Source organism: Kogia breviceps, chromosome 19 (genome assembly GCF_026419965.1).
Source record: "Kogia breviceps isolate mKogBre1 chromosome 19, mKogBre1 haplotype 1, whole genome shotgun sequence".
NCBI classification, from domain to species: domain Eukaryota; kingdom Metazoa; phylum Chordata; class Mammalia; order Artiodactyla; family Physeteridae; genus Kogia; species Kogia breviceps.
This window is the reverse complement of record NC_081328.1, coordinates 1,467,057-1,488,552: the sequence shown is the minus strand read 5'-3', so window position 1 is coordinate 1,488,552 and position 21,496 is coordinate 1,467,057. Positions and strand designations below refer to the sequence as shown.

The 21,496-nt window shown below is 46.2% G+C and overlaps 1 protein-coding gene across 2 annotated transcripts in view; it reads right to left on the bottom strand.

Annotated features, from left to right (window-relative positions):
- Window positions 1-1,755: 1,755 nt before the first annotated feature.
- The window catches only part of PRPSAP2 (phosphoribosyl pyrophosphate synthetase associated protein 2), a 38,714-nt gene continuing 18,973 nt past the window's right edge, over window positions 1,756-21,496 (bottom strand). For both annotated transcript variants that reach the window (XM_067020809.1, XM_059048462.2), the window contains 5 exons: window positions 17,607-17,662; window positions 13,956-14,104; window positions 12,047-12,117; window positions 10,743-10,889; window positions 1,756-6,968 (listed from right to left, as the gene is read on the bottom strand). In XM_067020809.1, the coding sequence (XP_066876910.1) occupies window positions 6,810-6,968; window positions 10,743-10,889; window positions 12,047-12,117; window positions 13,956-14,104; window positions 17,607-17,662 (582 nt within the window). In that variant the 3' untranslated portion in view covers window positions 1,756-6,809. The remainder of the gene's footprint in view (window positions 6,969-10,742; window positions 10,890-12,046; window positions 12,118-13,955; window positions 14,105-17,606; window positions 17,663-21,496) is intronic.

The following is a 21,496-nucleotide window of genomic DNA, read 5'->3' as shown; positions in this document are numbered from 1 at the left end:
CAAACCAAGGTGAATCCAATGGAATGGAAAAAAACATTTTCTTTAAAAAAAAATTTATTTATTTATTTGGCTGCACCAGGTCTTAGCTGCAGCACGTAGGCTCTTAGTTGCGGCATGCAGGATCTAGGTCCCTGACCAGGGATGGAACTTGGGCCTCCTGCATTGGGAGCACAGAGTCTTAATCACTGGACCACCAGGGAAGTCCCTCAAAGTATTTTCTAATTCACCTACTGATTTCTTCTTTTATCCCACTGGTTTTTTAAAAAATGTTTTCTAATTTCCATGCATTTGTGAATTTTCCTGATTTCTTTCTATTACTGATTTCTATTTCATTACATTGTGGTCAGAGAAGACACTTTGTATGATTTCAATCATTTTAAATTTATTGAGACTTATTTTGTGGTTTATCATGTGGTCTATCCTGGAAATGTTCTATGTGCACTTGAGAAGAATGTGTGTTTTGCTCTTGTTGGGTGTATTTTGCTTTTGTTCTGTACATGTCCATCAAGTCGAACTGGTTTATACTGTTGTTCAAATCCTCTGTTTCCCTCTTGATCATTTATCTAGTTCTATCCATTATCTTCAGGGGGCACGTAAGTCTCCAATTACTATTATTGAATTGCCTGTTGTCCCTTCAGTTCTGTCAGTTTTTCCTTCACGTTTATTGGGGGCTATGTCATTAGGTGCATATATAATTTTTATATCATCTTAATGAACTGACACTATAATCATATAATGTCCTTCTCTGTCCCTTGCAGGAATTTTTGTGTTAAAGTCTACTTTTTCTGATATTTGTGTAGCCACCCCAATTCTCTTTTGGTTACTCTTTTTAAAAAAAAATATTTATTTATCCTTATTTTTTTTGGCTGCGTTGGGTCCTAGTCGCAGCACATGGGATCTTTTGTTACAGCACGCAGGCTCTTCTTTGCAGCATGCGGGCTTCTCTCTAGTTGTGGCACACAGGCTCCAGAGCACGCAGGTTCCCTAGTTGAGGTGCACAGGTTCAGTAGTTGTGGCACGCAGACTTAGTTGCCCTGTGGCATGCGGGATCTTAATTCCCTGACCAGGGACAGAACCTGCATCCCCTGAATTGGAAGGTGGATTCTTTACCACTGGACCACCAGGGAAGTCCCTCTTTTGGTTACTCTTTGTATCATATATCTTTCCATCTTTTCACTTTCAACCTTATTTGTGTCTCTGGAGACAATTCTTCTGCACACAGTATATAGTTGGATCATTTTTTTTTTTTTTTTACTTTTTTTTTAACATTGTGTAAGTTTTGTTTGTTTGGCCACACTGCATGGCTTGTGGGATCTTAGTCCCCTGACCAGGGATCGAACCTGGGCCCTAGCAGTGAATGCACCGAGTCCTAACCACTGGATCCCCAGAGAACTCCCAGTTGGATCATTTTTTAAAAATCCATCCTGCCAATGTCTGCCTTTTGATTGGAAAGTTCTATTCATTGATATTAATGTAATTACTGATAAGGAAACACTTCTGCCAGTATGCTATTTGTTTTCTATATGTTGTATCTTTTTTAGTCCTCAATTCCTCCACTACTCCCTTTTTGGTGTTGCAGAGATATTTTCTAGTCTACCATTTTGGCCCCCTTCTCCTTTCTTTTACTATGTATTTTTTACTTACTTTCTTAGTGGTTGCCCTGGGGATTACAATCAGTATCCTAATACGATGTTTAATTTTACTAGTCAGCTTGGCTAGGCTATGGTACCCAGTTTTTCGTCAAACCAGTCTAGGTTTTTTTGTTTTTTAAAGACTTTATTTTTTTAGAGCAGTTTTAAGTTCACAGCAATACTGAGCAGGAGGTACAGAGATTTCCCACATGGCTCCAGCCCCAACATGCACAATCTCTCCATCATCAGCAACCCCACCAGAGTGGTACAATTTGTCACAACTGGTGAACATACATGGACACATCACCACCACCCGAAGTCCACAGTTTACATTAGGGTTTACTCTTGGTGTTGTACATTCTATGGGTTTAGACATATGTATAATGACATATATCCATCATTATAGTATCATACAGAGTATTTTTCACCGCCACAAAAATCTTCTGTGCTCTCTCTAGTCCTCCCTCCGTCCCCCCACCAACCCCTGGCAACCACTGATCTTGTTAGTCTCCATAAAGACCATCATACAGTTGGAGTCATAGAGTAGTATAGCTTTTTCAGATTGTCTAATAAGATTCATTTTAGTTTCCTCCACATCGTTTCATGGAGAACTCATTTCTTTTTGCTGCTTGAATAATATTCCACTGTCTGGAAGTGCCACCGTTTATCCACTCACTCACTTACTGAAGGACATTTTGATTGCTTCCAAGTTTCAGCAATTATGAATAAAACTGCTATAAAATTCCACGTGCGGGTTTTTATGTGGACATGTTTTTTACTCCTTTGGGTAAATACCAAGAAGCATGATTGCTGGATAACATGGTAAAAGTGTGTTTAGTTTTCTGCCCAAGTGGTTATTTTGCGTTCCCACGAGCAATGGCGGAGTTCCTGTTGCTCCACATCCTTGTCGGCATTTGGTGTTGTCAGTGTTCCAGATTTTGGTCGTTCTAATAAGTGTGTAGTGTATCTCGTTTTAATTTTTAGTTCCTTGAAGACATATGATAGAGAGCATCTTTTCATATGCTTATTTGCCATCTGTGTATTTTCTTTGGTGGTGTCTGTAAGGTCTTCAGCCCAATTTTTAATCAGGTTATTGTTTTCTTATTATTGAGATTTAACTGTTCTTTTTACCAGTCCTTTATCAGATAAGCGTTTTCCAAAGAATTTTCTGTCTGTGGCTTGTCTTTCACTCTCTTAACAGTGCATTCCACAGAGCAAAGTTTTTAATCTTAGTTAATTCCAGTTTATCAATTATCTCTTTCATGGACCATCTCTTTGGTGTCATATCTAAAAAGTCACTACCATACCAAGGTCATCTAGGTTTTCTTCTAGGAGTTTCATGTTTTTGACTTTCACACTTAAGTCTACATTCATTTTTTTTCCATGTGAATATCCAGCTATTCAAGTACTACTTGTTGAAAAGATTATTTTTGGTCCACTATGTTGCCTTTGCTCCTTTGTCAAAGACTGGTTGACTATATATATGTGGATCTATTTCTGGGTGCTCTGTTCAATTGGTCTATACGTCTTCTTTCAACAACACCACACTTGTGATTACGGTAGTTTTAGAGTTGTCTTGAAGTGGGGTAGTGTGAGTACTCCAACCTTGCTCTTCTCCTTCAATATTGTACTGGTGATCCTGAGTCGTCTCTCTCTCCAGGTAAACTTTAGGATCAGTTTGTCAAAATCCACAAAATAACTTGGTGGGATTTTGATTGGGATTGCACTGAATCTTTTTATTTATTTGTTTATTTACTTTTGGCTGCACTGGGTCTTTGTTGCTGCACACGGGCTTTCTCCAGTTGTGGCGAGCGGGGGCTACTCTTTGTTGCGGTGCGTGGACTTCTCATTGCGGTGGCTTCTCTCTGTTGCAGAGCATGGGCTCTAGGTGCACGGGCTTCAGTAGTTGTAGCTCGTGGGCTCTAGAGCACAGGCTCAGTAAGTGTGGTGCATGGGCTTAGTTGATCTGCGGCATGTGGGATCTTCCTAGACCAGGGCTTGAACCATGTCCCCTGTACTGGCAGTTGGGTCCTTAACCACTGCACCACCAGGGAAGTCCCTGGGATTGCACTGAATCTTTAGATCAAGTTCGAAAGAACTGACATCTTGACAATTAGTCTTCCTCTCCATGAATATGGACTATCTCTCCATTTATTTAGTTCTTTGATTTTTCATCAGAGTTTTACAGTTTTCCTTATATAGATCACGTACATGTTTTGTTAGATTTATACCTAAGTATGTCATATTTTTGGTGCTAATGTATATGATATTGTATATTTATTTTCAAATTCCCCTTGTTCATTGCTGGTAATATAGAAAACCGATTGACTTTGTATCCTGCAATCTAACTATAATCACTTATTAGTTCCGAGTTGGGGTGGAGGCATTGTTACTCTTTCAGATTTTCTACATTGATGATCATATTATCTGAGAACAAAGCAGTTTTATTTCTTCCTTCCCAATTTGTGTACCTTTCAAATCCTTGTCTTACTGCATTAGCTTGGCTTTCCAGTAGAATGTTGAAAAAGAGTGAGACGTCCTTGAGAGGAGACATCCTTGCCTTACTTCTGAACTTAGTGGGAAAGCTTCTCATTTCTCACCAAGTATGATGTTCACTGTAGGTTGTTTGAAGATATCCTTTAACAAGATGAGGAAATTCCCTCTCTACTCCTATGTCAGTTTTTATCATGAATGGATGTTGGATTTTGTCAGATGATTTTTCTGCATCAATTGATATAATCATTTTTCTTTTTTTAGTCTGCTGATGTGATGGATTACACGAGTTGATTTTCAAATGTTGAGACAGCCTTGCATATCTGGGATAAACCCACTTGGTTATGCATAATTCTTTTTATACATTGTTGGAATTGTTCTGCTAATATTTTGTTAAGGATCTCTGCACCTATGTTCTTGAGATACTGGACTTTGCTTTATTTTTCTTGTAATGCCTTTGTTTTTTGTAGTAGGGTAATGCTGGCCTCATAGCATGAGTTAGGCACTATTCCTTCTTCAACTGGAGGAGCAGCTTGCAACAATGGGGGAGGCGAAGTAACAACGGCGACCAGCCTCTTTGCACTTCTGTGATCAAAAGCCGCTATCAGCTATCAGAGCACAAACCCCTGCTATCTGGAGGAGGGGGCCTTTTTGCCTATCCTGGCTCCCACAAGCTGGTGCGGACTACTCCAGGAACGTGTGCAGAGCTGCCTGCCACAGGGCTGGGAGTGGGGGCCAGGTATCTCCAACTGTACTAAGAGCTGGTTTTGACCCAAATTAGCTATAATCTACTGTCCAACACTTCCCCTGGAAATTGCAAACCTTCAATAGACTCCAGAATTCCAAAATCATCAGATGTTATTTGCCGCTGCAACTGTCTAGGTGGCGAGACAGATTCCTGGTGCTTCCTACTCTACCATCTTCCTCAAATCCTCTCTGTCTGGTTCATTTTTATTATTTCTCTCTCCTTATTGATATTCTCCATTTGGTGAGACATAATTCCTATGATTTCCTTTAGCTCTTGAGCATGTATAAAATAGTTGACTTAGTCTTTGTCTAGTAGGTCTAAAGTCCGGGCTTCCTCAAGGAAGACCCCATGTATGGGCCCAACTTCTTGTTTCTTTACATGCCTCGGAATTTTTTCTTGTTGTTGAAAACTGGTATTTTAAATATTATAATGTGAAAGTCTGGAAATCAGATTCTCCTCCCTCCACAGGGTTTGTTTGCACAGTGGCTTTTCAAAACTGATTTTGTGAAGTCTGTATTCTTTGTTGTTTGTGGCAACTGAAATCTCTGGACAGTCAGCTAGTGAGTCATCACACACTTCCGTAAAACCCTGAAACCAAAAAAAAAAAAAAAGAGAGAGAGAGAGAGAGCAACCCCCCCAGTCCGCAGATGGGCTGTGTGTCCTGGGGCGTGCCTTCAACACTCAGCCAGAAAATTTACAACCCTGCCTTGGCCCTCCCTTCCTGCTTACACAGAACCTCAAGGGCAGCCAGAGGTGCGAGCTTAAAGGCTTTCTCAGGTCTTTTCTGAGCATGCACTCAGAAAGCAAAGGTTTAAGGTTTTTTGAAAGAAAAAGTATAATCTTCTTCTTTTTAAGAAAGTGCTAATTCTTTCCTGCATGAACTGGAGGGGACTGCCATTACATGACCTTAGTGGCATAACTCACGGGACCCCAGTGTCTCCCAGCCTGATAAACTCAAAGGCAGAGTTCTGAGTTCTGAACTCTGACAGACAACACTAGATGCTTGACACTGACAAGGGTCACATCACTTGCCCTCTGTAACCCCCTCCCTGCCAGCATCTCATTTTCCAGAGCATGCAGTGCTGCATTTTGTTTAAACAAGGAGCAGAACAAAGATGCCACGCCAAGGAGCCACGCCAAGATGCAGAGGGCAGCTCACGCCAACTCCTGACCTGCCCCAGTGGCTCACAGCTGGTGTTCCAATTCCTCTCCTGCTGCAGTCAAGTGACTACGCGTCGAGAACGTGCAGGGTCCTGGACAAACAGAACAGGGAACATTACACCCCGAAGAGGCTACCGTGTCACCCCAACGCTGCAGAAGTCTCAACAAGCTGATGGGCATTTCAACATCCACAGCATGTACACGCAGCTCTCATTTTATTTTAGTTATAAAACAATTGCCAAAACACAAAGTTAAAAAAACACACACACAAATACAGTTTTTATTCCTTCTTTTGTTGCAGAAAATAAATAAGGGTCACATATTCCATATGCGTGTCTATAAAAGCATTTCTAAAAAGGTAATTTACTGGAATTAACAGCATAATCTTTTTGGCTTTTCACCTGCAGTATCATACAGTATATCATTTTATTTTATTAACTTTTTAAAGCACCTGGGCTCCAGCAACTTTGGGAAAAGGTTGTTTGTGAGCCTAAAATCTTTTCTCCAAGTTATTTTTTCAACAGGTAAACTGAACACAACCAAGTCTTATTTTATTTAAGAGGAGAATATAGTTTTTCTTTTATAAAAATTGCCCCCATAAACTCACAAACACCCAAAGGGACTTAAGAAGTCGGTCTACCTTCATAGGAATTAACAAACGGGAGGAACAGGACACAGACGGTCCCTGTGAAATCCGTCAGTCAGGCGTGCACCTCACAGTGCTTATTCTTACTACTCCAGTTTGGCCCTCGAGAGTTTTAAGAAAGGAAAGCCGTTCAGTCATCTAAACCTATGTTTCTGAAAAGGTAGGACATGGACTCCCCATTGTGAATCCGACGGATGGCTTCGGAAAGGATCATGCTTATATCCACAGTTTTAATTTTGGGGCACTGGAGCTTCTGGATTTCATGTGGAATTGTATTCGTAACCACCACCTGCAAATCAAGAGAAAAACAAGAGATCATAAAACCAAGTAGCTTCCTGGCTTGACCTGAAAATCTGATATATTCTCACATCTCTGAAGTGGGTCTACTGTGCCTTCAGCAATGTTTCCAGTCAGTGTGAATACTGCCTGTATCTTAGGTTAAGGTTTGAAAACCTTACGCCCACTATGACAGCCACAGGCAAAAGGACAGATAGCAGCAAGTGCTGGTAAGGACACGGAGAAACCAGAACCCTCATTCACTGCTGGTGGGAATGCAAAGTGGTTCCGCTGCATTGGAAAACAGTCTGGAGGTTCCTCAAGAGGTTAAACATAGAGTTACCGTGTGACCCAGCAATTCTCCTCCTAGGTAGCCACCCAAGAGAAACGAAAACATCTCCATTTGAAAACATGTACAGGAGTGCTCATGACAGCATGATTCACAACAGCCAGAGTGGAAACAACCCGAATTATGAACAGTGCAAAAAAATGACAGGCGTGCGGTAAAATACTACATGGCAGTAAAAAGGAATGAAGTACTGACACCGGCTACAACATGGATGAACTTTCAAAAAGCATGATGCCGCGTGAAAGAAGCCGGAGATCAAAGGCCACATATTATATGATTCCACTTATATAACACAGCCAGGTTAGATAAACCTATTGCAGAGGTAGAAAGCAGATTAGTGGTTGCCCAAAGCTGAGTGGACTGAGAAGAAATGGGGAGTGACTGCTAATGGGTATGGAGTTTCTCTGTGGGGGGACGAAAACGTCCTAAAAGTGACTGTGGTAACGGTCGCACAATTCTGTGAATATACTAAAAACTACTGAAGTATACACTTTAAACGTGTGAATCATATGGCATGTGAATTACAGACATCCCCCAAAGGCCCCATCCGAGCTTTCACCTTCCACAGTTTCAGTTACCCACGGTCAACCTCGCTCTGAAAATACTAAATGGAAAACTGCAGAAATAACTGATACGTCTGAAATCGTGCGCTGTTCTGAGCAGCGTGACGAACTCTTGGGCCGTCTCACTCCGTCCGGGATGTGAACCGTCCCTTTGTCCAGGATATCCCGTCCGTTAGTCACTCAGCAGCCATCTCGGGTATCAGACCCCAGTGCTTGTGTCCAAGTGATATTTATTTTACTTAATTTTACAAAAGTGGTGCGACTGCCAATTCAGATACTCTAAAGAGAAGCTGTGAAGTGCTTCCTTTAGGCGAAAAGGCAAAAGATCTTGACTTAAGGAAGGAAAACTGGGTGCTGAGATTGCTAAGGTCTATGGTAAGAATGAATCGTCCATCCATAAACTTGTGAAGAAGCAAACAGAAATTTATGCTAGTTTTGCTGTCACATATCAAATTGCAAAAGTTGCGGACACAGTGTGTGAAAGTGCTTAGTTAAGATGAAAACGGCATTAAATTTGCACAAGAGGGTATATTGCCATAATTATTCTATTTTATTATTAGTTATTACTGTTAATTTCTTACTGTGCTTAATTAATAAGTTAAACTTTATCACAGATATTATGTACAGGAAAAAACAGACTATACTTAGGGATTAGTACTATCTGTGCATGGTTTCAGGCATCCACTGGGGGGTCTTGGAAGGTACCCCCTGTGGATAAGGGGGGACTACTGTACATGTCAATAAAGCTGCTATTTTAAAAAGATTTGATGAAAATCAAAAAAGGAGAAACAATCATTTTTCAACAGCTACAAATGGAAAAAAAATACTCAGCCTTCTTACAAAAAGATGGGAATATTTTTAAAGTTATTATTTATAATACATACTCCCTACTTCCAAAATAAGCCTCAAGACAGCTTATAATAAAAAACGCACACACACCACGAGACGGTAGAAACAGACGGACGATCGGGAATCATTCAGACCCAGCAGCGGGGCCATGAGAACCTAGCCCGTCGTCATTACTGTGTGACTCCTTTTCTGTTTGATCTTCCTGGTAACTAAGGCAACATGGGAACGTGGAGGGTCCTGTAAGTCTCACGACCTGTGAAAGAACAGTTCCCAAAGGAAAAACACCTGCCCACTGGTATCAAGCACAGAACCTTCTGCCCCATCCACACGGCACCAGTGTGAAGGGCGACCGCAGGCAGGGCTGCACCCGCTCTGAGCACAGTGCCTCGGGGAGAGCGCCCCCAGGAGGGACTGCGCCACCTGGGCGCCTGGGCGGCTCAGCGCTCTCACTAGATAACCACCTCAGTCGGGAATGAATTTTCCAAATGTATTCCAAGCACTTTAAAAAATAACAGCTTTATGGTGACGTAATTCACATACCATACAATTCGCCCATTTAAAGCATACAACTCGATGGCTTCCGGGCTACTCAAGAGCTGTGACTAGTACCTCCCCCAAAAGAAACGCTGTACCCGCTTTGGCCACTCCTCATTTCACCCTCCCTCAAACGCTGGCAACCAGCAATCTATTGACTTCATAGAGGCCTATTCTGGACGTTTCATTTAACTACTTTTAATTAAAAAAACAAAAAGAAAAACACTTCAAATCTTGATTTATCAACTCCAAGCCCTTCTTACCGGCCCCTTTTCTGGAAGACAGGGAAATCAGCCTCTCTCCACTTCTCCCACCCCCCACCCTGTCGATCCTGCTGTTACTTCTACATCGTTCATAGCTTTATCATCTACTGGGCAACTGTGCTCTGTCTACAGGTTTATACGGAACCCAGCTTATCCATCAGTTACCGACCCGACTCCCCGGTATGTGTGCCAGTGACTGCGCCCCCACGGCCCCCGCAGAGCCCCCTGCTGGCCTAGGATGTGCGACCTCCACGTCCGGGGCTCCATGCCTCCTCTCCAAAGTCCACTCTGTTCCGAGGGCCTGGCTGCAGCAGCCCCCCACATGCTCTTGCTAACCTGCCCGTGCACAGCACCCGCGAGAACCCCACCGAGCGCCATGCGGACAGGCCCGTGAGCACTGCCGTGGGCCTGAAGCCTTCCCGCTTGATGTGTGTTCCGTGCAGCAGAGAAAGGAGGCCGGATCGAGCCAAGCCGTACGAGCCTGGCTTTCTCTCCGCGCTACAGCACCCTGAACCCAGCAGAGATGACGAGCACAGGGCCAGGCTCAGGGAGAGTGACTGCTGAAGAGGAAGTGTGGGCCTCAGAAAAGGAAAAGAAGTCCGACTAATTTAAGATTCAATACCCCGGGATATACAGGAGGCAGCATTTCTGCTTCTCAAAAGATAATAAAAACGTGATTCACACAATCAACCCCCACAGCTAGCTGGCCCCTGGAATGAGGCGTGGACAAAGGAGGGTGAGGAAACCTGGCTGGCCTCACTTTAGCCACCCTGGGAGCTGCAGGCAGTTTAGGAAGGTGGCCCCGTGTGCCTTCCTCTCCCGACGTCATGCCACGGGCGTCTGTACCAGGGAGGGAGCTGGGCTTCAGCATCGGGCAAACTAGGGTCTGAACCCTACGAGCTTGGGCTCGTAGCTGCCTGACCTTAAGAAGTCACTGAACTTTTCTGGCGCACAATTTCTCACCCTCCCTGCAGGGCTGTGCCGGAGCTCAGGGACGGCACGTGCCCAGCATTAGGCAGTGCCGTCAGGGCCAGGGGCTCCACTTACGAGAGTCACCGAAACCATCACCCGCTGCCACGGGCGGAGCACAAAGGCTGCCGACAGCGACGTGCAAACAGAACCCACTCTTAACTACAGAGCAGCTCACTCCCCACCTGCTCCCGCGACCACAGGCTGGGACGGGCACGGGCACCAGGCCGCTGTGCCCACACTCAGCCCGGCTCCGTTACCTCATCGATGGCGGATTCCTCGATCAGTCGAGGGGCGTCGGAGGATAACAAGCCGTGCGTCGCCATCACGAAGATCTTATACGCACCCCTTTCCTTCAGGGTCTCTGCCGCGGCGAGGAAGCTGTCCACGTCATCAATAATGTCGTCCTGGCATTAGATTCAGCAAAAGACACGAACACTTTTGTAAAGGTGGGTCTAGACCACGGGGAAAAAGGCTGGACTAATTCTACTGTGACACACCTGCTGTCCACGTTGACGTGTCCAGACAGCGAGGTCACCGGGCTCCCGCTGCATTCCCTCCAGGCCTCCCCCAGTGCAAGACAGGCGCCCTGGGCCTACCGTTCTCTATCCCTACTGTCTAGAGCTACACCCCACCAGGCAGGTGCTCCAGAAATACTCACCCTAGATTGTTTTAATGCATAGGGAAGCACCTGTTAGAAGATGCTTTTGACTCTAGGTGGTTCTTTCCTCTTTTCTTGCTACTTTTCCTTATTTCCTAAATTTTCTGCACTGGGTGGATGGGAAATGTGTTTTTTCCATATATTTTTATAATGGGAAAAATAATAATAATTATCATTTTAACAAAATACTCAGTCCAGTGGTTTCTAATCTCACAGACTCCCAGTATGAGATCATAGAAGATATATATACATTGGTCTCTTCTAAAGCCCTTTTACATGTTTGAGCGGGAAGGGCTCTAGAGGAACCTCTTGTCCCGATGAGATGACGCCGGGCGGGCTCCTGGACGGGGACCGGCCACCAGAAAGAGCAGGGAAGCTTGGAATCCGCAGCACCCGCGCGGCCAGCCCCAGCGCCTCCAGAGAGGGGAGGGGGCTGGAAATGGGGTTAATGATCCATCAGGCCTCCAGGAAGAAGCCCCATAACATCCCAGTAGCACGGGGCTCGGGGAGCGAACCGGGTCGGTGAACATTCCACACCGAGCGGGTGACGCACCCCAACTCCACGGGGACCCTCCCCGGCCTTGCCCGGCGCCTCTCTCTCCCCATCTGGCTGGCTCATCTGTGTCCTCCGTCACAGCCTTTAACGACCCGGTGAACCTAAGTGTCTCTCTGAGTTCCGTGAGCTGCTCCAGTCCAGAGGGGTCTTGGGAGCCTCGGATATGTAGGCAAGCCGGACAGAAGCTGTGGGTCACCCGGCGAGTCTCAGTTTTTGGACCCGAGTAGACATTCAGCACAAGGCGCCCGTGAGACCTACCTGGCACCGTCCCCAGCACGACTGGCAAGCCAGTCAGCAAAGCACCAGCGGCAAGCGCGACAGAGGGACAGCAAGAGAGGCCTGCGTACCACAATGACGGCGGTCCTTCCTCCCACGTCACCGACCACTGTGATCGGGGGCTTCTCCTTGGGGATCAGCACTGCCCAGGACAAAACACGCACACACGTTTCTCGGTTAAGAGCCAAGCCGAGGCCTTAGCAAGTTACTGTCTCATGACAGAGGCCCAGGAGACCAGCAACAGAAGGGAGCTTCCCCCACCCGATAAAGGGCAACTATGGAAAAATCACTGCTAACGTCGTATGTGCTGAAAGACCTTTCCCCTAAGATCAGGGACAAGACAAGGATGCCCACGCTTCTGCTATTCAACAGAGCACCGGATGTGCTAGCCAGGGCAGTCAGGCAAGGAAAGGAAATGAGAGGCATCCCGATCGGACAGGAGGACTTGGCACCGTTAAGATGGCAATGCTCCCCGAGTGATCTAGAGACTCAGTGCACCCCGTCAGAATCCCAACCTCTTTTTCTGCAGAAACAAACTGACCCTCAAGTGCAAAGGACCCCAAAGGGCAAAAACGACGTGAGGGACTCGCTGCCCTCGGGAGCCTTCTGCCGCCACCGCATTCCCACGTCTTCCCTCCAGGGAGCTTCGGTGGTCAGGCCGGCGACCTTCCTGGCCACCCACGGCCACACACAAAGCCCAGCCCAGCCTCTGCCACCCTGTCCCCAGTTGCACCCGTGCCTGAATGCTTTCAACGTGCACCTCAGCCAACCAGGACCCACGAGGCCCAGCTGCAATCTCGCTCCTCCACGGCCATCCCAGGGCCGTATTTCCTTCTCTGAGGTCTTTTGTTTACAAAGGAGCAAACTCCTAGGCAAAGTGAGGACCCAAAGGGGTCCAGAAAGCACCACAGTGGCATGAACATTATTTTAAGCTGAAGGTATTTGAACTCCTGAAGTCCCTCATCTGCCTGAAAGCAGAGCTCCCCAAAAGAACTCAAAAGAATTCAGTTGCCCTAAACCCCCTCCCCCAGCAACAACCGCAGGAAGACCGACTCTCATCACCCAGACCAGAAGTCGGCACCACTCCTGCGCAGACACTGTCGCACGCCAGCCCGTCTCCCATCCCTCCTCCCTACGGGCCACTGGCCCTGCCCCCCTCAGAGCCCTTCCTCGGCTCCCCTTCCCCTGTGAGGACCACACACAAGCCCCGAGTTCCAACCTCCTCTTAAAATCTATCTTTTCTCTTCTCGATCTGTCTTTTGTCAGTTTTACTTGCAGCCTCCTGAGCACTGAAGCTACAGAGGGTAGAGGAAAAGTCTTCTCTCCCCAGCAGACTCAAAGAAAAGCAGTATTTTTTTTTAACTGAAGAGATGTTATTAAAGCTTGAGGGACGTTTCTTAAAAACAAAAACAAACTCACGCAGAACTCCCCCACCCAGACACAAGCACCATCATCCTTCATATTCCGTCCTAGCCCGGGTAAAAGACACGCCTACACTCTCGTATTCTGCCTTATTCACATACATGCCATAAATGTTTCTCTTGTTTCCAGAGTCTTAATTATTTCAAAGGGCTGCATAATGAGTCGTGCTGATACGACATTCTTCACCCAGCCCAGCCCTCCGGTGAACCGTTTGGACTTTTCCAATACTCTGCGTTAGAAATAACACTCCAGCGATTAACTTGTGCACCAAAAGCTTTCTGCTCGTGTTAAACTTTACTCTAGGACGTGTTACTGAACGAACAAGTGAAATCCCCGACGCGCCACAGGTGGGTCTAAACTGAGCATAGATCTTGGTAAGACCAGACAGACTGCTTCTAAGAGGCCACCAGAAGTGCACTCGTCACAGCCAGGCCACGAAAGGTATCAGTTTTTGCCAATTTAGAAAACGAAAAGAGAAGCAGCACTTCACACTCGAAAAAAAACATTCCGCCAGCCTCCAAGTCAAAGGGGAAAGCGAGCCGGGGGCGGCACACTTACTGGGGATCTGCAGGCTGGGGTGGATGGCAGCGGCGCTCCTGACCACGGGCGGGGAGTGCCGCCCGTCCACCAGGTCGGACTCGGCGTCCTGCGCTTCTCCGTGAATCACCGCGATGCCCAGTCGCAGGCGCTCAGCAAAGGACTGTGCCCTGCAGGAGAGCAGGAGAGCCGCGTTCACAGTCACGCAAAGCTGCTGGTTTCCGATAACGTCTACGGGGAAACATCACGGGGACTTTAAAAAGGTAGCTTCCAAAAGGGTTACTGAAAAAGGAGAATGAATTATCTTAGACTCTCAGAATCCAAGACGAAGCGTGGGGACTCCACCTGACCACACACCCCCCTGGCAGCTGGGCCTGGTGTGCACTCGGCCAGCAAGTGAGCCCGTGTAAGTTATAAGTTAGGTTCACCTCCTCTAAGCCTCCGTCTCCTCACTTGGAATTGCTAACTAATCCTACCTATCTACCTAGTTAACAGTGAGAACCAACCCCATGATACAAAGTGCACTAACTACTCATCAGAGTATGAAGCATCAAGGTTTTGTTGTGTAACTGAGATACGAGACACTGTATACACTTAAACCGTACGATTTCGTAAGCTCAGATGTATTTCTATATCCGTACAACTGTCAGCACAACCAAGGCACTGAAAGTATCTACCCCTGCCAAACGTCACCTGTGCCCCTCTGCAATTTCTCCTTCCAGCATCAGCTACCAGTGAGCTGCTTTCTATCACCATAGTTTTACCTTTTCTAGAATGTCGTAAGTGGAATCGGAGTCTGTAGTCCCTTTTTGTCTTACTTTGTTCACTTGGCGTAATGGTTTGGAGATTCACCCACATCACACATTCATCAAGACAGCATTCCTGGGGCTTCCCTGGTGGCGCAGCGGTTGGGAGTCCGCCTGCCGATGCGGGGGACGCGGGTTCGTGCCCTGGTCCGGGAGGATCCCACGTGCCGTGGGGCGGCGAGCCGTGGCCGCTGAGCCTGCGCATCTGGAGCCTGTGCTCCGCAACGGGAGAGGCCGCAGTAATGAGAGGCCTGCGTACCACACACACACACAAAAGTCTATCCAGGGACTTCCCTGGTGGTGCAGTGGTTAAGAATCTGTCTGTCTTTCTGCCTCACTACCCCAGGCTCACAGCCGTGGCCAAACAAAAGCCGGAGCAAGAAAGGGGCAGCCTCACAAGCCAGGCAACTTTAAGACAAAAACTGCGCTACAGCCAAACCCCACAGGCTTTTGGGGGCAAAGAGCAGTTCAGTTCGGGGTATGTTAGGTTTAGTGGTTCCCTCAGAAACGGAAACACAGAATTACTATATGACCCAGCAATTTCCATCCTAGATATATATCCACGAGAAATGAAAACATGCCAACACAGACACCTGTACAAAAATGTTCACAGCACTGCTGTCCCTAACAGCCAGAAGGTGGGAACAACCCAAATGCCCGTCAACAGATGGACGGATAAGCAAAGCGACGGACACGCCTACATAAAGAGGGTGAATTACTGATATGCGTTACCATGGCGATGAACCTGAGAACATTATGCTCAGTGAAAGAATCCAGACACCAGGGCCCCATGCTATATGATTCCATGTATATGAACTACCTAGAATAGGTAAATCTGCAGAGACAGTAGGCAGATTAGCAGCTGCGAGGGAGTGGGGGAGAAGGGACCTGAGAGTGACCGCTCAGGGGGTACGGGCTGGCCTTCGGGGATGAGAGGAAGTTCTGAAACGAGAGACAAGCGGTGGCTGTACAACACCGTGAACGCACTACATGCCAGTGAATTACACACTCTAAAAAAGTTAAACGTATGTTATGTGATTTTCAGCTTAATTTTAAAAAGCACGTATATCAGAGAAAAAGAAATTACTGAATGAGCATTAATCCAGCCTTTGCACAAGTCTCTGGAAAGGCTGTTTGAGAAGTTTATGTTCCAGCAGGAGTCCCGGTTTACGTGACTTAATCAAATGCACAGTATGAGGCTCCATGACAGAGCTCCTTGAAGGAAGCGTGTGTGGGCACAGCCCTGGCCGCTGGGAGGCTGGTCCCACGCACACGGCAACTCCGTGGCTTCGTAACGAACGCCAGCTTAAATTCATTTAATACACGAACTTGGATCATTACTTTGCAACGGGAAAGCACTTGTCTGCAGCGCCTGTCAAGTCAAGAGCTTCGGGCGCGCGAGCTGCCCTTCACCCTTCCACACTAACGACGGTGGCCACAGGGTGGGGGCCCCTCCGCTCTCCCACTCCATGGCCTCAACGATGAGCCAGGGGGCAAAGGTATTCAATTGTGGCAAGCTATTTTGAAAGAGCTTTTTAAAGAAAAAGCCTTCATTCCTACGTTTGGTTTTGCCCTTTCCCTCCCAGTGGAGCGGCTTCTCCAGGGAACATTAGTACAGGCAGACCTCGATTTACTGCACCTCGCAGACACTGCACTTGTTACAAGTTGAAGGTCTGGGGCAGCCCTCCGTCCAGCAAGTCTACCGGTGACACGTTTTCCAGCAGCATCTGCTCACTTCATGTCTCTGTGTCATGTTTTGGTAATTCTGAAAGTATTTCAAACTTTTTCATTATTATTATATTTTTTATGGTGATCTGTGATCACTGATCGTTCACGCAAAAAGATTACAACTTGCTGAAGGCTCAGATGATGGTTAGCATTTTTTAGCAATAAAGTATTTTTAAATTAAGGTATGTACAATGTTTGGGGGTTTTTTTGTTTTTGTTTTGCGGTACGCGGGCCTCTCACCGTCGCGGCCTCCCCCGTTGCGGAGCACAGGCTCCGGACGCGCAGGCTCAGCAGCCACGGCTCACGGGCCCGGCCGCTCCGCGGCACGTGGGATCCTCCCGGACCGGGGCACGAACCCGCGTCCCCTGCATCGGCGGGCGGACCCTCAACCACTGCGCCACCAGGGAAGCCCCTATACAATGTTTTTTAATACATAATGCTACTGCACACTTAACAGACTACAGTATAGTGTAAACATAACTTTTACATGCAGTGGGAAACCAAAAATCCATGTGTCTCACTTTACTGTGATACTGGCTTTGGCAGAGGTGTGGAACCCAACACACTATCTCCAAGGCATGTCTGTGTGTGAAACCCTTTCAGTTCAAACACAACTTCAGGTTCTGTGTCCCTGGCTCCTCAGTTACTCCAGGTTACACTCACGCTCAGCCCCGCCCCACCTGCACACCTTGTAGTGATCGTAAATTTTGTAAAATGTCACCTTTTAACACGTACCAACCCAGCCTCTTGGCTGGATACAATTCTGGTAATAAATTACTGAGTTCTCTGAATAAAAGGCAGTAAACAACCTCAAAATACATTCACTGGTATTTTAAATGGCAGATTTGCAGAGCAACAACAACAGCCGCCTGAGCACTGGGCCGGGATTCCCCAGTCCTGGGCAGCTTCTGTTAAGAAATGTGACGGTAGTCACAGACTGGGACTGGAAAAAAGGGAGGAAAATAAATCATCACTTAATGCGTGGAGTCAGCAGACAACCTTATAAACTATCAGTTCACAGGATAAAAAATAAGAGGCACAGTGGGAACCGCTGAGATAGCATCCAGAACACCTGGGATTCGACGGGGCTGGGACCCCCGGGTGCGGCTCGGAGGAGCGGCCGTGAGCTCCCACCTACCTCTTGGCCGAGGCTGGCGACTTGGCCACGATCACTGCATTTCTGTGATCCGGGATCTGTGACAGAGGAGAGGCTGGGGGTTACTGCCATGTTTCCACAAGGCTATTTACACCAATACCCGGTGACTGATGGAAATGAACATTCCAACAGACTCAAAAATGTCATCTGGTCACTTCAAAGTTTTCCAAAAAGACAAAAAGTTCAAAGTAAATTTCCTCTTTAGAAGATGAAGAAACGCCTACCGAGGAATAAAAAAAAATTATCATCAAGGCATGACTCTCATAGACTTATTTTAAGAAAGAAGTAGGGTTAATCAGTAATTAGCGCGTATCTATGAGGCAGCAAAGATGTTTTCATAAAGTCAACAGGAAGTGCTCTCGTGAATCCCAGTTACGTGTAATTTCACAGGGCAAGGATGATACTCATCAAACCTGAATTCAAGGCACCTGTTGAATTCCAAGTAAGTGCGGTCCAAACAAATAACTATTTAATGTGTCTCTGTCACAGCATAACGAAGAAACCAATTTGTTAAAGGAATCAGCCCGCCCAGCACTGTTTCATAAAGATATTAAGAGCCCTTAAGAAAATAAGCAAAATATCAGTCTACTTTGGAGTCCTTTAAACATTTGAAGTGATCTGTGCTAGGATAATTACAGTTGAAGATATATCCACTACCAACTTCTGAGAGTTTAGAAGACAGAACTACTTTTAAGCTGAGCAGCAGTTTGTTGTTTCTGATTTCGTCTTGGCGATATTTTCAAATTATGTTCTTAAAATCTAATCATTTCATTAAATTACACTATTTCATTCAAATATATCCCCACTGATTTCTCACAATTACGCTAGATCAATGAATTTTAATATAAGCACTTAATAACACCTAGCACCTTGTACCTAGCACATGGGAAGCACTAAATAATCAATACTTAGTAAACAAAAAAACTGATTAGTTTGAACAAGGCTCTATTACAGATATATCCACGTGGACAAGAAACCTCTACATCTGAGCCATCTACACACATAAAAAGCCTAACATCCAACATTATCAGGGAGTGAGGTAGCGAAAAATATTTTCATTTAGGCATTTTCCTTACTTTTGCTGGAAGTCTTTCTAAACTGCTTTATGCACTTCTTTGCCTCATCAAACATCACCAAACAGCACCAAACCCAGCCAAGAGAAAAAATAACAAATGAAGAAACAGTTAATAGAGCAAAGAAAAGGAAACTTTAAAAGAAAGGACTCTTTAATAAAAACAGGTCTATTTTCTCCTCAGGAGTCAAAACAGGAAATCATACGCATAAAGAAAGAACAAGTTGTTATGAAAATGAACCAAAAAGAAATCTAGACGGTGGAAGTGATTATGGTCCAAATAAGAAACTCAGCCGGCGGAAGGGCAGGAGGGACACAGCTGGAAACAACCCTGGGTGAGATTAAGCCCTGGAATTTCCCCACCAGGCAGCATGTAAGAATGCAAAACTTAAAGAACAAAGTTAAACAATATACAGACTAGATCCAAGACTTTCAACTTCTAACAGTTCCCTAAGAAAGGAATGAAAAAACAGAAGGGAAGAGATACTCCAACCATAGCAAACACGATTCGCAGAGAATGACAGGGACCCACTGAGCATCTAGTGAGGCGAATGGAGAAAAGATCCACTGGACACACTGTGCGGAAATGTCCAAACCGCAGCGAAGAGATGAAACGCTGTTTTACACGGGGAGCCACGCCCGAGTGTAAACGAACACAGCCCCTTCAGACGGCTACAATGTCTGCAGTGCCTATTAAAATATGAAAAATGTGGATACTTTTCCATTAAGCAATTCCACTTCCTAATACAGCTCAGAAAAACACCTGCGTTAAGTACTCAGACGGGCAGGGACGAGAATTTTCAATGCAACGTGACAAATATATTTTGAAAATAAAATATTTCACTTAAAAGAGCGAAAAATTAAAACAACCTAATATCCAAGCAAGAGGGAAATGGCTGGAAAAACGGTGGCTCATTGAAACTTGTGCTTTAAACATGTAAACAGGTAGCTATTGAAATTTCAATTAATTAAGCTTAAATAAAATGAAGGATTCCATTTTCCAGCCACAGCAGGCACATTTCGAGGCCTCAACAGGCAGCGTGGCCGCCACCCTGACAGCAGATGGAACGGTCACACCGCCACCGAACGGTGCCGAGGCGCCACGCGGCAGCCACGATGGAGGAAGCGATCCTGCCCAGCTGAACGCGGAACGCCCTCCAGACGCCAGCACAGGAAGGGACAGAACGATACAGAACAACCCCAGCGATACATCAATGTGTCTTTTTGTGTTTGGGGGTTTTTTTCCCCAAAGCCCCCACAAATCAATTTCTGTAGCCAGGCGTATAGAAGTGGGGGCTAAATCAGAGGCAGCGGCCCGAGAGGCCTCGGGGCGCTGCGCAGGCTGGCGGCCAGGGTGAGCCCTGCACAGGGCCTGGGCCCAGGCTGGCGGCCCGGGGAAGATGATTGCTTCGTCACGTCTGTTAGAATTTCCCTAAGTACCACTGTCAACCTAAGTTTCCATTTTTCACATTTTAGAAGATTATTTTTATTGATCTTATCAAGTGGAGGGGAAAACACACCACGTGTCACGCAAGTCTGACTTCCAGACCCGGCGGTAACTTCCCCGGAACCATTAAGGGAAAACGTCACCAGGGCCACGTTGGGACCACAGAGAATCAACCTGCCCGACACCCACACTCCTTTGCTACAGCCCTACCTGTGTCCCTGGTTTTCCATTTCTTGCCAGATCTCAGTTCCCTGACAGTGAGAGTGAACTGGTATAAGGATCCCTTTATAAGTCCCTATTTGAAAAACTGATGGGATGGGATCTCTTGATACACCACAGAAGTACACTTGGTAGCCTCCCCTCTTCATAATTTCCTGAAAAAACCCTGGTGCAGACCAATGATTACTAGTAGTATCACTATAACACTTAGTCATTTTTTTAAAAAACAAGCACTATACTTAATCAATCCCCAAACCTCTTTGGGATTATATTTTACTATGTCTACAACTTGGATGTCTTACACTCAGTGCTGCCTTACAGCCGCCGTCAGCGCAACAGCAGCCGCACTGCGTGCTCTCACCCCTTCGCATGCGTGAAGGTGGCCCCGGTGCTCCTATGTCCTCCATTCACACGAATCACAGGCACTGTTGGTTCTCTCCGGGCTGGGCTTAACTGCCATTTAAAGTGTCGCCAGAAAGAGCTCACTATGATTCAGCATTAAAATGACAAGTTACCGTGCACGCAGAAAAGACACAGGAAGAGGGCAGCACGATGTGAGTTTCATATTCATGAATCAAAGGGTCCTCACTGGAGGAATGGCCACAATTCCAGATTTTCTTGCAGGGCACCAATCACATGCTTTCTGGGACCTACCAAAGGAAGACTCCCCGGCAGGAGGGGAAGCTGTGGAAGGACTAAATCGGAAAAGGATGATTAACGCACGCACAGCAACACAGCCAGGGCTGGAGAACAGTTTCCAGGCAGGGAGCATCCATTAGGTGAGGGCCCACTTTCGGCAGAAAGTGCGCAAACTCCCTTGACAACCCAAGAAAAACAAAGGGTGAGCTGTCAAATAGGATGACATCAGTGTCAACGCTTGCAGAATAGAGCCACCAGGTGACACGAAGGCAACGCATCACAGCAGGACTGGCAGTGCTGCCTTCTTTCTTGAGGACACGAATAACACAAACCTTAACTGACGGCAACTTAGAGTCAGTAAAATATGGTGAATCTACCCCCTGCCTGAGAAACTCTAATGCATGAAAACAAAAGGCATAAAGCAAGTACATACACTATAAAAAAAGGAAACAGTGAGCTCCCATATAGTACTTCATTTTCTATAGGCTGTTTTAT